We start from the raw sequence: 16,160 nt of genomic DNA, 5'->3' as shown, positions 1-16,160 counted from the left end.
AATTTTTTCATCAAATCAAAGGTGTTGCCATGGTGGCCACGGTGGCCCCCACAGTGGCATGTTTGTACATGTCCCAGTTTGAAGGCAATCATGTCTATTCTTCCTCTTTCTTTTTGGACTTGGTGGGGTGATTGCGTTACATTGACAATGTCCTCCTTATATGGAAGGGGGACGTCCACACTTTGCAACAATTTTTTGAATTTTTAAATTCAAGAGATGGCAAATATCAAATTTGAACATAATGTGGGTGGATTAAATGTACATTTTTTAGATATTAATATCAGTTGGACGAATTATCAATTTGTTACATGTGCATACTGCAAAAATACGGATTGGAATGCAGTGTTGCACTATCATAGCCACCACCTCCAGCGTTTGAAAGACAGTATCCCCTGTGCTCCCCCTCCAAATATTTTTATCTAGTGATGCCACTGTTTCTGTTCATCTTAATCCACTGTGTAGCTCTGTTTTATCCAGGCTCTGGGCCTGTCCTTGTTCACGTAACCACAGCCAGCTCGACTCTTAGCAGTAGTACCAATAGAATACTGCTAAGAATCAAAGGTACCATCATAGGTAGTCGGTGGCCCAACTGTTTGGGGAGGCTAAAGGGGCTGGGGTTAGGGGTGGGGCCAGGGGTGGAGTTTAAATCCATAATTGTCTGATAACACACAGAAAAAATAAATAAATAAAAATAAAAGTCACAATTAATACCTTTTATTAAATTTAGATATTAGATATGTATCATATGTCAAAGAATAAAGTGGTTGCTCAAAGCATATTCTAACCACAATCGCTCAGCTGCAAAACACTATGCACAACTTTGTCCAAAAACACACTCAGAACCTTACTGTACCATAAATATTACACTGGGCAGAACCTAATACACCAATATACCACCCATACGGAAAATGCAGACCGTCAACAATATGAAACAAGGGATCATAATATCACAATTTTCATGTAGAGCCACAAAACACCCTAATTCATGTTTAATGTGGGATAAAATGCCATAAATAAGTAAATAAATATAAACTTTTAATGTTGAGCACCTGATTCTCAAAGTGGACATATTCCAAACACTATAATGAAAATAAAATGATCTTTTCTACCTTTGTTGTCTAGTGACTTTTTCTGATCATGCTGGCCCAGTATCCGTTCTGCTGCTATCTGTCCTCAGTGCAGGTCAGGAAGTCATCCTCGTTAAATATCTCCCTGGCAACCCAGGACACCTCCAGCCAACCCCCCCTGCTTTCCCAGCAGTAAGGTAAACAAACCATAAACCAATTTCTACAACTGCTAGAGGGCTTTCACTGCAGCTCCTGTTGTGAGGATGGAGGTAAATCAACAATTTAAACCCCTCAGAGCAGCTGGACTCCACAGCTGATCCATTCTGCTGCAGCAGGGGGGAGGCTTAGCCTCTCCAAGCCTCTTATACCGGGCGCTTATGGGTACCATTTTGAAATCAGCACAGTCTTCTGCACTGACCTCATTAGACCATGTGGAGGCCCTATGGGGGGGGGGGGGAAATCTGTCATGGCAGGCATTCTCAGGGGAGGACCTGAATTTGGGAGCCATTAGGGATGCCTGAATTAGGAGGGACCATTTGAGTGGATGTTGTAGCAAAATGGAGGGCTGGGTGGGGCTTATTTTGGCCTGGTCCCTTAGGAAGCTGCCTGAGAGCATCGGGCTGTGGTTCTCGACCAGTTCTCCCAGGATAGAAAAATTTATCCTTAAAATCGAGCGTGGTACTGGAAGATTGGAGGGTGGCCAATGTAACGCCGATTTTTTAAAAAGGTACCAGAGATTTTATGAAGGAGAAACTGGGGATAATTTTAATTTATAGGCCACCCAGATCTTGGAATGGCATTGTTAAGGATGTAAAAAGAATTGAAGAGGTGCAAAGAAAAGTGGAAAGGAGAAATTAAAATGTATAAAGATTCTGTTCTGTCAAAAAAGGAATATTATGGAAAACTTATAACTGATTCCGAAAATTCATCAAAACAACTTTTCCAAAATTTTAACTCATCGATAACAACTGATAAGCTGCAGATGATTTCACGTGATATACAACCTACAGCAAATGAGTTGGCAAATTATTTCCATACTAAAATAGATATTATTAGGCAAGTCTTGTTGAAACCATACAGGATTGCCAATGGTGGGAGCAACAGGAGGAGACAGGAGATAACTCTGTGAAAGGAGACATGCTATGGAATTAATTTTTGGAAGTTGATACAAATACTATTAATATCTACCTCAAAAAGTTGTCTAAGAAAGCTAGTTACTTAGATGTTTGTCCTTTCTATTTATTTAAGACAGCATCCACTGACATAGTGGTCTGGTTGACAATGTTTGTTAATTCTAATCCGAGTACTGGGAGTTACCTCCTTAATTTGGCATATATTATGCTGACTCCTATTCCCAAATCAATGGGAGCTGATTTGTCTACACCTGAAAATTATAGGCGGTTGCTAAACTTATTGAATCTGTTGGGAATTCTTAATTATGTGACTAGTTGAGCAAATTTGACATTCTTCATATTTCACAACATGATTTCAGAACACTACATAGTACTGAATCTTTGTTGCTGGAAATGGTAACTGAAATCAGACTGGCTCTTAGTAAGGGAAACAAATGATTTTGCTACAATTCGATATATCAGCCTCCTTTGATGTGGTGAACCATGAACAACTATTGAATAGGCTGAGTCAGATTGGAGTGAGTGGTACTGTTTTGAAATGGTTTAGTGAGTTTTTACAGAGGAGAATATATAGTGTAAGAAATGATTCTAAGGTATCCTTGCAGTGGAATGCAGATTACGGAGTTCCACAAGGGTCACTGTTGTCACCTTCCTTGTTCAACATTTATTTAAGTATGATGGGAACAGTGCTGTTCACCTTGGGAGTATTGGTCTACTTTTACGTTGATGATTTATTTCTTCTGTGAAGCTCAAGAAAAGTTTGAAGATACTATGACTTTCTTAAGGGAGATTGTCATCAAAATTGATAATTGGGCTAAAGCTAATTTTCTGAAATTGAATAGACTAAGGTTGTTTGGTTTGCAGATTATGAGAAACTGACAGCTAAGTGTTTGGAATTGGGTACAGGTAAGAAACTAATGATTGATGACCACTCAAAAGTGTTGGGAGTCATAATTGATTCAGGCTTAACTTTTGAATTACATGTGGAGGCTTTATGTAAAAAAAACAATTTCCGATTATGGCATCTGAGAGCAATTCAATCTAAATTACACCTGGATAAATTTAGAACAGTGGCACAGGCAATCCTGATTCTATACTTAGATTATTGTAATTCGCTATTTAGGGGGTCTTACTAAAACTCTGTTACAAGAATTTCAATTTCTGCAGAATACAGCAGCAAGATTGATTTACAGCCTGGGAAAGTATGAAAGAGCATCCCCACTATTGAAGGAACTACGTTGGCTTCCTATATCTTCAAGACTGAAGTTTAAGCAAGAATTTATGATGTACAAAATGCTGTAGGGTGATGGATCTGGTAGACTGATTAATTATTTGGATTTCCCATCATCCTTTTCCTCAGGTAGATCAGAATGCAGTTTGAAATTAAACTATCCATCTTTTAAAAGTGTTTTCGGAAGAAAACCATGCTAGAGCGTTCCTTTTTACAATGGAGAATTAGGCTTTGTAACTAACTGCCTTTAGAAATTCGGAGAATAACACAATATTATTCCTTCAGGAAAGAATTAAAGTGTTTTTGTTTGATGAGAAAGGTGTTTTTTATTTAGTTTCAATGTATTTGATGAGAAAGATGCTTTTTGGTTTCAATATGTTATTTCTACAACTGTAATTAATGTTTTAAATGTGCAATTGATGAGAAAGATGTTTTTTTAGTTTCAGTGTTTGTAATCTGCTTAGAATCTCTTTTGAATTTAGCAGAATATAAGAATCATGTTACATAGCATAGCATTGCATTGCATGGCATAATCATGTAATCTAATTGAATGGAAGAGTGGGGATTGAAAATATGTTCCATGAGAATACTGGGACCAGAGAAGTGAGAATTGTGGTTGGGGAAAGAGGACCTCCAGAAGCACCAGAGGGAGATGGTAACTGTTGAATAAGGTGGGAAACTTTACTTTGAACATGAAGAGCTAGCAAGTCCGTTGAAGGCAATGATTGGGTGTGAGATTCTGGTCAGTAATGCGTGAGGAATTGGCAGAAGAGTCCAATATTATTTTAGTATAAAGGGGGGGGGGGGGGGTTAGCCTTTTTAACTTCATAATTATATTGATTAGCCAGGACATGATAATTTTGGTAAGCTGTCATGTCAAGGCAGTGTTTCTTAAGTATATAAGTACATACGTATTACCATACTGGGCCATACTGAAGGTCCATCAAGCCCAACATCCTGTTTCCAACAGTGGCCAGTCCAGGTTACAAGTACCTGACAAGATTCCAAAACAGTACAATACATTTTCTTGCTGCTTATCCTAGAAATAAGCAGTGAATTTTCCCCAAGTCCATCTTAATAATGGCTTTTGGACTTTTCTGTTAGGAAGTTATCCAAACCTTTTTTAAACCCTACTAAGTTAACTGCTTTTAACACATTCTCTGGCAACAAATTCCACACATTGAGTGAAGAAATATTTTCTCCAATTTGTTTTAAATGTACTACTTTGCAACTTCATTGCGTGCCCCCTAGTCCTAATATTTTTGGAAAGCGTAAAACAAGTGATTCACGTCTTCTCATGCCATTCCACTCATTATTTTATGGACCTCTATCATATCTCCCCTCAGCCGTCTTTTCACTAAGCTGAAGAGCCCTTTCCTCATAGGGAAGTGGTCTGATCCTCTTTATCATTTTCGTCTCCCTTCTCTGTACCTTTTCTAGTTCAACTAATATATCTTTTTTGAGATGCAGTGGCCAGAATTGAACACAATATTCAAGGTGCTGTTGCACCATGGAGCGATACAAACAGGCTCATTTTCGAAAGAGATGGATGTCCATTTTCATCTCCCTTCTCTGTACCTTTTCTAGTTCAACTAATATATCTTTTTTGAGATGCAGTAACCAGAATTGAACACAATATTCAAGGTGTGGTTGCACCATGGAGTGATACAAACAAGCTCATTTTCAAAAGAGATGGATGTCCATCTTTTGACATAAATCGGAACATGGACGTCCATCTCCCAGGGACATCCAAATCGGTATAATTGAAATCTGATTTTGGACATCTCCAACTGCAGTCTGTCAGAAGGATGTCCAAATCTCAAGGGGGCATGCCAAGGGTGTGTTCAAGGTGGGACTTTGGCGTTCCTAAGTCATAGATGCCTTTCAGTGATAATGGAACAACACAAAGATGTCCAAGACTAGAACTTAGATGTTTTGAGCTAGACCTGTTTTAATAATGAATAGCTGCAGTGGGAACTGAACCCACTTCCCCAGGATCAAAGTCTGCTGTACTAACCACTAGGCTACTCCTCTACTCCACACAAGAGGTGCCCCAAATGACCAGATGACCACTGGAGGGACTTGGGGATTACATCCCCTTACTCCCCCAAATCACAAAACATTTTTCCAAACAGCACTTTGAAAAGGAAAAGATAGACTTTTTTTTTGTAGAAAATTACCTTTCCTGTTCTGATTTTGGACGTTTTACAAAAAACGTCCAAATTCAGACTAAGATGTCAAATCCAAACATGCCCTTTCTGTATTTGACTTGCCCAAAGTCTCAAGGAGCAGCAGTGGGAATTGAACCCATGTTGCCAGGATCAAAGCTTACTACACTAACCATTAATCCACACCGCCTCTGTTTTGGGTGTCTTCCATTTGGATGTTTTTTGTTCGAAAATGGACCAAAAACAAGGCCGTCCAAATCACAGGACGTCCTTGGTATTTTCAAAACAAAAGATGGACGTTCATCTTTTTTCAAAAATGACCTTCTTCCCACCTCCAAATATGGACATCTTTGTAAAACGTCCAAATTCCGACTTAGACGCTTCTTTCGAAAATGCCCCTCAAATGCATTATAACATTCTCATTTCTGCTTTACATTCCTTTCCTAATAATACATAACATTCTATTTGCTTTCTTAGCCTCCACTACACACTGAGCAGAGGGTTTCATTGTATCATCAACGATGACGCCTAGATCCCTTTCCTGGTTAGTGACACCTAATGTGGAACCTTGCATCACGTAGCTATAATTCGGGTTTCTCTTTCCCACATGCATCATTTTGCTCACTTGCTCACATTAAATGTCATCTGTCATTTGGATGCCCAGTGTCATAAGGTCCTCTTGTAATTTTTCACAATCCTCTTGCGATTTAACAACTTAGAATAACTTTGTGCTGTCAGCAAATGTAATTACCTCACTAGTTACTCCCATTTCTAGATCATTTATAAATATGTTAAAAAGCAGCAGTCCCAGCACAGACTCCTGGGGAACCCCACTATCTACCATTCTTCATTGAGAATACTGACCATTTAACCCAACTCGCTGTTTTCTATCTTTTAACTGGTTGTTAATCCACAATAGGATGCTACCTCCTATTCCCATGACTCTCCAATTTCCTCTGGACTCTCCAGTTTCATGAGGTGCTTTGTCAAATGCCTTTTGAAAATCCAGATACACAATATCGACCGGCTCACCCCTTGTTCACTCCTTCAAAGAAATGTAATAGATTGGTGAGGTAAGATTTCCCTTCACTAAATCATTGTTGGCTTTGTCTCATTAATCCATGCTTTTCAATATGCTCTGTATGTAATTTTGTTCTTTATAATAGTCTCTACCATTTTGCCTGGCACCAGTATCAGGCCCACCAGTCTATGATTTCCCGGATCACCTCTGGTACCTTTTTTAAAAATCAGTTACATTGGCTACCCTCCAATCTTCTGGTACCATGCTTGATTTTAAAGATAAATTACATATTACTAATCATTTTTCCGCAAGTTTATTTTTCAATTCTATCAGTACTCTGGGATGAATATCATCCGGTCCAGGAGATTTGCTACTCTTCAATTTGTCAAATCGCGCCATTACATCCTCCAGGTTTATAGAGATTTCATTCAGTTTCTCTGAAAAGTGCTCAAAATAGCTGAAGTTTTAACAATAAAAGACCATGTTGGAACCAGGGGGAAGTTTTACAATGCTTAGAGCAGGAGACAAAACAAGCAGAGGATTGAGAATTTTGAGGACAAAAAAGAGCTGATAAAGATGAATTTCACTGTGGACAGCTTTCTCAAGTGGAAGATTGAGAAAGTTATTTGGTAATGCCGTAAATAATGGTTGGAAAGTTGTCAGATTACTCTTAATAAATCTCATGGAGGTATTAATAGCACAGTTCTCTATGGAGGATTTATAAGGGCTCATGTCTATTTATAGAGTTAAGGTGATCAAGAAATGATTGGTCCAAGGAAGCACAGAAGTTTGCAAAGACAGGAAAGAGAGAAAGTGAAGTATCATTATGCAATAAAATAAGATCTAGTGTATGCCCTGTAGTATCTGTCAGAACATGTACCAACTGGGTAAAATGTAACTCTATAGCGCCTGTTTTTTCAGAAATCTTCAAACCACTGTAAAACCTAACCTGTCATTCCACACTCAGCCAATCTGTCAACAAAAAATGATTAACAGTATTGAACACCGCCGATACACCAAATTATAGCAACATCATTTGACCCCCTCTACTTATTTTTTTCTTATCAACTGATGCCGATGCAATCAATAGTGCCTCGGTGCTGTGAAAATTCTTAAAATCATATTGAGATGGTAACAATATATTTGAATTAATATTAAAATCTGAAAGTTGAGAGGCCACTGAAAACTCAATACGTTTTGTCAAAAAAGAGATACTGGCAACCGGTCTAAAACTTAATGGCAGAGAAAAATCTAATCCTGATGTTTTCAGAATGGGAGTTAATACAATATCTCCAAGCAACAGACAAAACCAGCCACAATTTAAAATCAAATTCACTACATATGTTAACCAAGTAATCAAATGCTGAGAAAGTTCAGAATACAGATTTGTAGAACATTCATCTAATGGACAGTGTGTTTTAGAAAGAGATTTGACTATTAAAACAATATCAGAATTGGAAACAGTGAAAAAGATGGCCAACTTCTATCAGCTGGAATATCATGTAACTCTATTTCACAATTATTTCCTCCACAATACTGAGCATTACTTGATATCTGATGACAAGACAATATCACCTCAATTTTGTTAGAAAAATAGGAAGCAAGATCTGTTGCTGATGGATGAACAACATTGGAAACATTAGAGAATGGATAAGTTGTCAAATGTTTCATCAGGGTGTAGAGCTTCTTTAAATCAGGGTGCTCCAAACCTGTTAATAGCCCATTTAACTGGGTAAATGACTTTTGGAAATTGCCCTAATTATTTATGTGTGTGTGGGTATGCGATACACACACCAATGTTTAATATTTAAAAGCAGGATTTATTGGGGGAGGGGCAGATTAGAGACCTGAAAGTTAATTGGGGGAGGGGAAATAAAGCTCAGCATTTGTCTAGGGTACCTAATACCCTTGCACCAGCTCTGTTTGCAGCCCACCTTCAGTGTACATGGCTGTATGAGACATCTTGTATTTCCCATTAGATACGAGAATCATCATGCCTATGGCACCAAACTCACACACAATTTGTCACAGGTAAACTAGAGCTTTTCAGTGTTCTCAAAATGTGCCCAAACTGTAGCTGATTGCCGAAAGACTGTGGTATATACAATTGTAGTATACAGCTAAACAGTGAGTGAAAAGGAAGAAAACCGAAGGTCAGAGAGTACACATTGACCAAGAAAATCAAACAACATGGAACAGAGAGATAAACTGTGCCTCCCAGTGTACTGAGTTTATCACATTGTACTTGAATGCTGACATCACTAGATGTTTCCTATGAAATTGGAGTTGTGATGGTATTCAAAGGGGTTACCTTCCCATGCCCTTATTTCACCCAAAATAACCAGCCTGTAGGAGGAATCTCTTTTCAAAGCAAGAAACAAACTGGCAGTGGTATATATATATATATAGCATTCAGTTCATGTTAGCTTGCAGTGTGAAAGTCACGTGCACCTTATCAGGGTGCCTGGAAGTACCAAAGTCATGGAGAACAGAACAGACATGGAACTTCAATCTGAGGATTAACAGAAAGCAACAGAGCTGCCAAGTTACCCATTCCAGGAGGGAGACATTTTGGCCGGTCCTGGTTGTAAACTTACATCCCAAAGCAGTGTGGGACTTGTAGTCCATGATTCTATCCATTGAAATCAGTGCTGCAGGTCCCATAATGCACCAGGATGAGGTTGGCAGAAATTCAGGACCAGCCAAACAGTCTCCCTCCTGGAATGGGTAACTTGGCAACTCTGAAGCAATGAGGCTGATTGGTAAAGTCCTATAACTCATCACTGTAGTAACATATAAGACCTGAGTTACTGAATCTTTATTTTTCATCCTGTGCCTGTGGGAAATGAAAACTTAGCGAATTAGTTCTCTGGATCCCAGCATCTAAACATAGCTGCCAATTTGCTGATTTTTAGGTCAGTCCTGGTTTCTGACAACCCTATTGTGATGGATTAGGGGACCACCACCATTATTTTCAATGGGCAGAATCAGGGACTACAAAAACCACACTTAATGGCAATAGGGATGAAAGTTGAAAACCATAATTGGCCTACTTTGTCCCTACTGGAACTGGGTAAGTTGGGAGCTGTGATATAAGTGCAAAGGGATCCAGATATTCTCTTTAAAGAACTAAGCAGCTGAAGGAGGAACAACAGACAAATGTCCAGGGAGAATGGGTGATTTGAATGGCAATATTATAAGGCTCCTGTCAGACTCTTAGTTAAGGGGATAATTGCTTCATTGCTAGGTTTGCCAACTGGCTACAGATTCACCTGACAAGGTTTATCCAGACCTGGGTTTATCTCATTACATGCAGGGACTTATTCTGATATCCCAATTGACCTGCTGTACACCACCTTGGGTGAATCTCTTCATAAAGGTGGTTAATAAATCCCAATAAATACATTTCTTCAAGAAAAGCAAGTCTGCATGCAATCAGGTAAACCCAGGACTGGATCAACCCTATCGGGTGAATCTGAAGCCAGTTGACAACCGGTGCAGAAGAAAAGAGAACAATTTTGAAAATGTGGCTCTCAGTATCCTGATCGTTTTAGTGAGGTTAGGACACTGTCGAGCAGGGACTGTCCTTCTTTGTTAAACTGTACAGCGCTACGTAACACTTGTAGCGCTCTAGAAATGTTAAGTAGTAGTAGTAGTGGCCAAGGATTTGCAGTTACATTTCTCTGCATGCAATTGGAAGTGAATGTTCAGGGTCTCTCTGTTTTTTCCTCAGTGGCACAGCAGTACAGTTATGCTGCTTGAAGCATCAAGAATGATCCCCTCCTGCTGAGTCGGTTCCTTAAGAGATGCCGTTAGCCTTTTCAATGCTTCTGTCTGCATATCTCTGCTCCTGTGTCACTGGTTGTAGAAGTCGTTCTGAGAGAGTAGGCTTTATTGCGGTAGTGAAAAGAAATGAAAAATGGGGCTGTCATGCCCAAATCACTAGAGCTGTGAACTGGAGGTAAAACAGCCACCACAGACCTGAGGATAAAAGAGGCAAGATGCCTTTTACCTCCCACCCCCAGCCAGATGGATTAAAGCAATGTTTGTGGTCATGTGAAACTATAGGAGCGTGGAGCCAGGTGGCAGACTCAGTTAAGCACTGCTCGCCTATGGCCAACAGCAAGGAAGGGGTACAGAATACCCAAGGATTGGTTGAGGGATGAGGAGACTCTGCAGCATCCCAACTTTCTCTTCTTTGGGTTCATAGTGTCAGAGAAGGATACTAATAATGCTACTGTAGCCTGGATCCGCCATGGCATCTAGAATCATTGGGAAGGTGGGGGAGGGAGGGAGGCATGTGCCTGGACAGCACCTGTAATAAAATGGGGTCTCTTCATTTTTCTAATGTATGAATCCTGACAGTGTCCTAAATACAGTACTATATGCTGGGGGGGGGGGGGGGCAATGTTGCCATTCAGTTTGCTTCAACTGTTGTAAAACTGTAGCATAATCTAGGTAATTCTAATACAATATCCTAGCAAAAGTTCTGCTATCCTAACTATGTTAATTGGAAAGAGGGGCCAAAATACCAGTTTATTCACAGGATCAGTGGACAGACATGGCTTGCTGCCAAGAAGGACTAATGAGACATGTCTGTCTGTGTATGTCAAATTCTTACTAATTTTCTTTTGGTGGTGGTGGTGGGGGGTTGCAATTTTTAGACAATAGAAGTCAAGATTCCAAATGCCAGGCTGGCCTAATTAAACATTCACTGTGAGCTTGAAGGGTGGTTCGGCACTAACAATAACATTTTTTAAACCCTGCAAGCCAAGAAAAGCAGTAAACAGAGCCAGGTTGTTTTATCTTCTTACCTCACTGATAATAGTCGAATGAGTCTCTTCATATACCCAGCCATCCTGGCATGCAGTGAGCGGCACACTGTCCAGGCTGTGGTTGGAGAAGTGGAGTAAGGGGTTGACACAACTCAGAGAAGTGCTGTTCCATTCTATATCATACCTCAAACACCGGCTGTCAGCAGATTTGTCTGTCAGCTTTGCAGCAGGCACGGTGTAATTCCACTCCTCTTGCAGTGTCCATCCACAATCCTGACTGAACTCTGCTGCTCCGGGACTCCGGCACCAGTAATTCTCAGGAGTATGACCCAGAAAAACTATCCCAACAAAGGAGAAAGCAAAAGTTATGCCTGTCAAACACAGGAGCAAAAACACTCTCTTTTGGAACCTTCCAAATTCACCGGCTTCTTTTAAGGCCTCATCGAAAGTAGGCATCTTTTTGTTAAGAAGCTCCCCAGGATGGAAACGAAGTGGAGCTTCTGTAATGTGAGGGGCAGGTGGATTAAGGTTTACAAACTTTCTGACAGCTCCTGGTAATTCTTAGAAAAGTGCCTGTTACAGAGTGCACAGCAAATTCTGTCCCTCCCTCCCTCCCTCTGTCCCTCATACGCACAAATGATTTAGTACTAGGAGCACTGCTGGAAGAGAGGGAAGGACTGGTTGCCTGCCAAGTAATGCAGAGCCTGTCCCACACAGCAGCTGAGAGGGCAAGTATGTTAAGCAACTCATGGTTCAGATGAAGGGATGAGTACACCCCTCTCCCCCCCCCCAAAAAAAACTGTTTAATCTGCAGGAAAGAACTGACCAAATGACAAAATCCAAATGCTGAACAGTTTAATAGTTTAAAATACTTGATATACTACAGACAGGAAAGCCAAATTATGATAAGAAAGACTCACTCAAGATCCACTCACAGCATATTAAAGCAAATCTCTTAAACAAACAGCCTCAGTGTCTCTACAAGGCTACTCACCGTCAGTCACCACCATAGGTCAACCGCTTAATCCAAATGCTGAAAAAAATAAGTTAGAACAAAAATGACAACCCACCCCCCCCCCCACCAAAAAAACCCCATAAACAGTCTTACCAATGCACTTACACAGACTTACAGCTTGAACTTTACATTAGGACCATCAGATATAACTGGTCTCACAGGGAAGGCATCAAATGGACATCAAAATAATAAACAGTATGAGCAGGTGGAAACTTAGGGACTATTTTACCAAGCTTCAGTAAGCACTAATGCATGACCACAACTTAAAAGGCATACTGCAGGGCACACTAAGGCATCTCGTGGTACTTTTAACTTGTGCAGGTGCTACCAGTGTGCTAAAAACAATTAAAGGTCCTTTTACTAAGATGCGCTGAAAAATGGCCTGCGGTAGTATAGTATAGTATTTATTAGCACACCTACAAAAAAATGCCTTTTTAAAATTTTTACTGAAAAATGGACGTGCAGCAAAATGAAAATTGCCACGTGTCCATTTTGGGTCTGAGACCTTACCGCAAGCCATTGACCTAGCGGTACGGTTTCACACGGTAACCGGACAGTAATGGTCTACACGTGTCAAATTCACGCATCAGAAAATAAAAAATATTTTTCAGACGTGCATAGCGAACGTGCACCAAAATTGAAATTACCACAAGAGCCACGCGGTAACCAGGCGGTAACTCCAATTTGGTGTGCTTTGGGCACGCTTAGGCAGCTACATGGCTTATTAAAGGGCCCCTTAATTTTTTTGCTGAGGGGACATATCCAGGGGCGGAGCGTGGGTGTGTCTGTGCTAATCAGTTAGCACAGATACATTACTATGCACTAAGGAGCCCTTTTACTAAATGGTTGGTACATGGCAACAGGCTTGCCACGTGCCAGTCTGGAACTACCACAGGAGCCCAGCGATAGTGCCCACTCCCTGCGTGCGCCATTTTTGGTGCTACAAAAATATTTTCTATTTTTGTAGTGACAGTGCTTACCCGGCAATAATCGGGCAGTGCCGCAAGCTGCCTGCTGCCCAGTTACCACCGAGTTAGTGTGGGAGCCCTTACTGCCACCTCAGTGAGTGGCGGTAAGTGCTCTCCCCCAAAATGGCCACGTGGCAAGTGGTTCACTTACCATACGGCCATTTCTTTTCCAGAAAAAAAGACAGTCTCTTTCTCACTGTGGTAAAAGAGGCCTCAGCGCACATCAAAAACACACGTTGACACTAGTGTAGGCCCCCTTTTACCATAGCTTAGTTAAAGGACCCCTAACTGATTAGCACAGGACTAGCGTGAAAATAGGTGGTGGTAAGGGTTCACACACTAATAGTTGTTAATAGCTACACACTAATGGCTATCATCCAATCACCTAAGGTCTAGATCCTTTTAATTATTTATACATAGCAGTGGCGTAGCTATGTGGGGCCAGGGGGCCTGGGCCCCCATAGATTTGGCCCTGGACCCCCCTGCCAATGACCCTCTTGACCCCCCTCCTGCCGTCAACCCGCCGTCGCCATCGCCTGCCTTTGCTGGCGGGGTACCCCAACCCCCACCAACCGAGGTCCTCTTCTTCCCGCAAAAGGCTTCCTTCTGTTTCTGTCAGAAACAGAAGGAAGCCTTTTGCGGGAAGAAGAGGACTCGGCTGGTGGGGGTTGGGGTCCCCCGCCAGCAATGGTAGGTGACGGCGGGTTGGCGGCGGGAGGGGGGTTCGAGAGGGTCGTCGGCAGGGGGGGCAAAGTTGGTGGTGGCGGCAGGGTCGGCAATGGTGGGGGGTGGGGGTCGGCAATGGCGGGGGGGGGGTCGGCGGCGGTGCCGGGGGTGCTAAAATGTGTCCCCTCACCTCAGGCTCTGGACCCCCTTCCCGCCGAAGTCTGACTATGCCCCTGATACATAGGTAATGGACCATCAGAAGTAATTGGTTCTTCAACAACTGACAGAAGATATTACTCTATATTGTCATCAGTCCATATTTTTAATCTTATTTTTTTCAACAATTTTCTTAATATAAACTTTTCATTCTCAAAAATGAAACAGTTAACTTATCTTTTCTTCTTCTGGAGAAATACGTGCCAACATTAGCGCATGGCCATTAAATCAGAAAATGGAAAATCAGCTGTAGCAAAAAGTGGCCTTAGTGCATGGAAAAGACCCATGTAAGGGCGTGGTAAGGCCACTTTTTGGCACAACTTAGTAAAAGGACCCCTTAGATTGTGCAGTTTTCCAGGGACAGAAATATACCTACTGTACCTGAATGTACACTGCTTTGATAGCTTTTTGGTTTGCAGGCAGTATGAAATAAATAAAACATTTAAAAAATAAATGCCCCAGTGTAATAATCAAAGCTTTTTCTCAATCGATGACTTTTCTTTTGTGATAATTTCCATGATGTCCAATGCTTAAAACTCAACTCCACCAAAAGAAAGTGAGTAATATAAAGGTACTTATCTTGATTCTGGCACACAAATCTTATTTTGATTGTAAAGACAGATACAAAATAGGTCACAAAGAGCTTTGAAGACACATCTCTTCAACAAAGCCTACTAAATACATCCTAATAAACCATTCTCAAATTACTCAGGTGCATCAAAACACCTTTCACAATACCTTACCTAGCACCTTACATCTAGACCATACACCTTCAACCGATTATTGAATGTATTTAAGATAATGTAATGACTGCATCACAACAACACTCAGTAAGTCACATTGAGCCTGCAAAAAGGTGGGATAATGTGGGGTACAAATGCAATAATAATAATATTTATATAGAATAAGATCATCTACCCTGTCATCACCCGTGTTTCGAATAAATCTGCTTCAGGGGGATAGCCAAATAAACAACTTCACTGTTGCTTCACAAGCATCTCCACTAATAATACAAGACATCTCAGTTTTGTAATTAGCCAAAGGTGGGTCCCCAACATCCACTCTCTGGTGTTGATGAACTGCAGGGAAAGTCGAGAGATTCTGTCCCAAATTCTGCTGTTTCTTCAGAAGCCCAGGATTCAAGGAGCCAGATATCCATCACATTTGTGTTGGTATTTTATTTTGCAATGTGACGCGTTGAAAAAACAAACCCCAGCCACATAGATTTCTAGTTTGTCTTTCCACAGAGTGCAATCCTCAGGACCTTTGTCCCCAGTTCCTAGGAATATTTCCCAGCTTTCTTATCACAAAATAAAATACAGTAAAAAGAGAAAGCTCATTTCTTGTAATCTATACTTAGATGAGGTATCCTTATTGCTACACCTACTGATAACAGCAGCTCTGAGCCTATTCTCAAACATCATAAAACCATTTTTTTATCAGTATACAGAAGTCACTGTAAGCTTACATCTTTAAAACATTTTAGTCGAACTTCTGGTCCCAACCCCCCCCCCCCCCCCCCCCCCCCCCCCCCCCCCCCGCCAGTCCTCTCCACCTCCTGTTCTTTTACAGGTATGATTAGAAGTTTAAAAAGCCTGCTGTGTATTCTCATTATTACGTTTCAAATTTGGAATGTAGTCTACTGAGGCTATTTTAAAAGGCTCATTTGGCATTTATGCATTTATAGCTACACATGTAGATCCGCATCAGGCACAGTTTGGAAGGGAGTATGTTGTAGGACCAAAAAATTCATGTATTTCCAATTTTGCAATAACAGGACATGCATGCTTAAAAAAAAAAAAAAAAACTAGACGTCAGCATTTACACCAGCTCCAAGGCTGGTGTAAGCATCAGCTAACTGCTCATTTGGACCTGGAGTTTGCAGAAGTGACTGTTAGGG

General features: G+C 40.9%; 1 protein-coding gene across 1 annotated transcript in view; it reads right to left on the bottom strand.

The window, feature by feature from the left end:
* The window catches only part of SLC22A3 (solute carrier family 22 member 3), a 173,621-nt gene extending 161,626 nt beyond the window's left edge, over window positions 1–11,995 (bottom strand). The window contains exon 1 of the mRNA XM_030198062.1: window positions 11,435–11,995. Within this exon, the coding sequence (XP_030053922.1) occupies window positions 11,435–11,851 (417 nt within the window). The 5' untranslated portion in view covers window positions 11,852–11,995. The remainder of the gene's footprint in view (window positions 1–11,434) is intronic.
* Between the last annotated feature and the right edge of the window lie 4,165 nt (window positions 11,996–16,160).

This window comes from Microcaecilia unicolor, chromosome 3, assembly GCF_901765095.1.
Source record: "Microcaecilia unicolor chromosome 3, aMicUni1.1, whole genome shotgun sequence".
Classification (NCBI taxonomy): Eukaryota; Metazoa; Chordata; class Amphibia; order Gymnophiona; family Siphonopidae; genus Microcaecilia; species Microcaecilia unicolor.
This window is presented reverse-complemented; position numbering and strand designations above follow the sequence as displayed.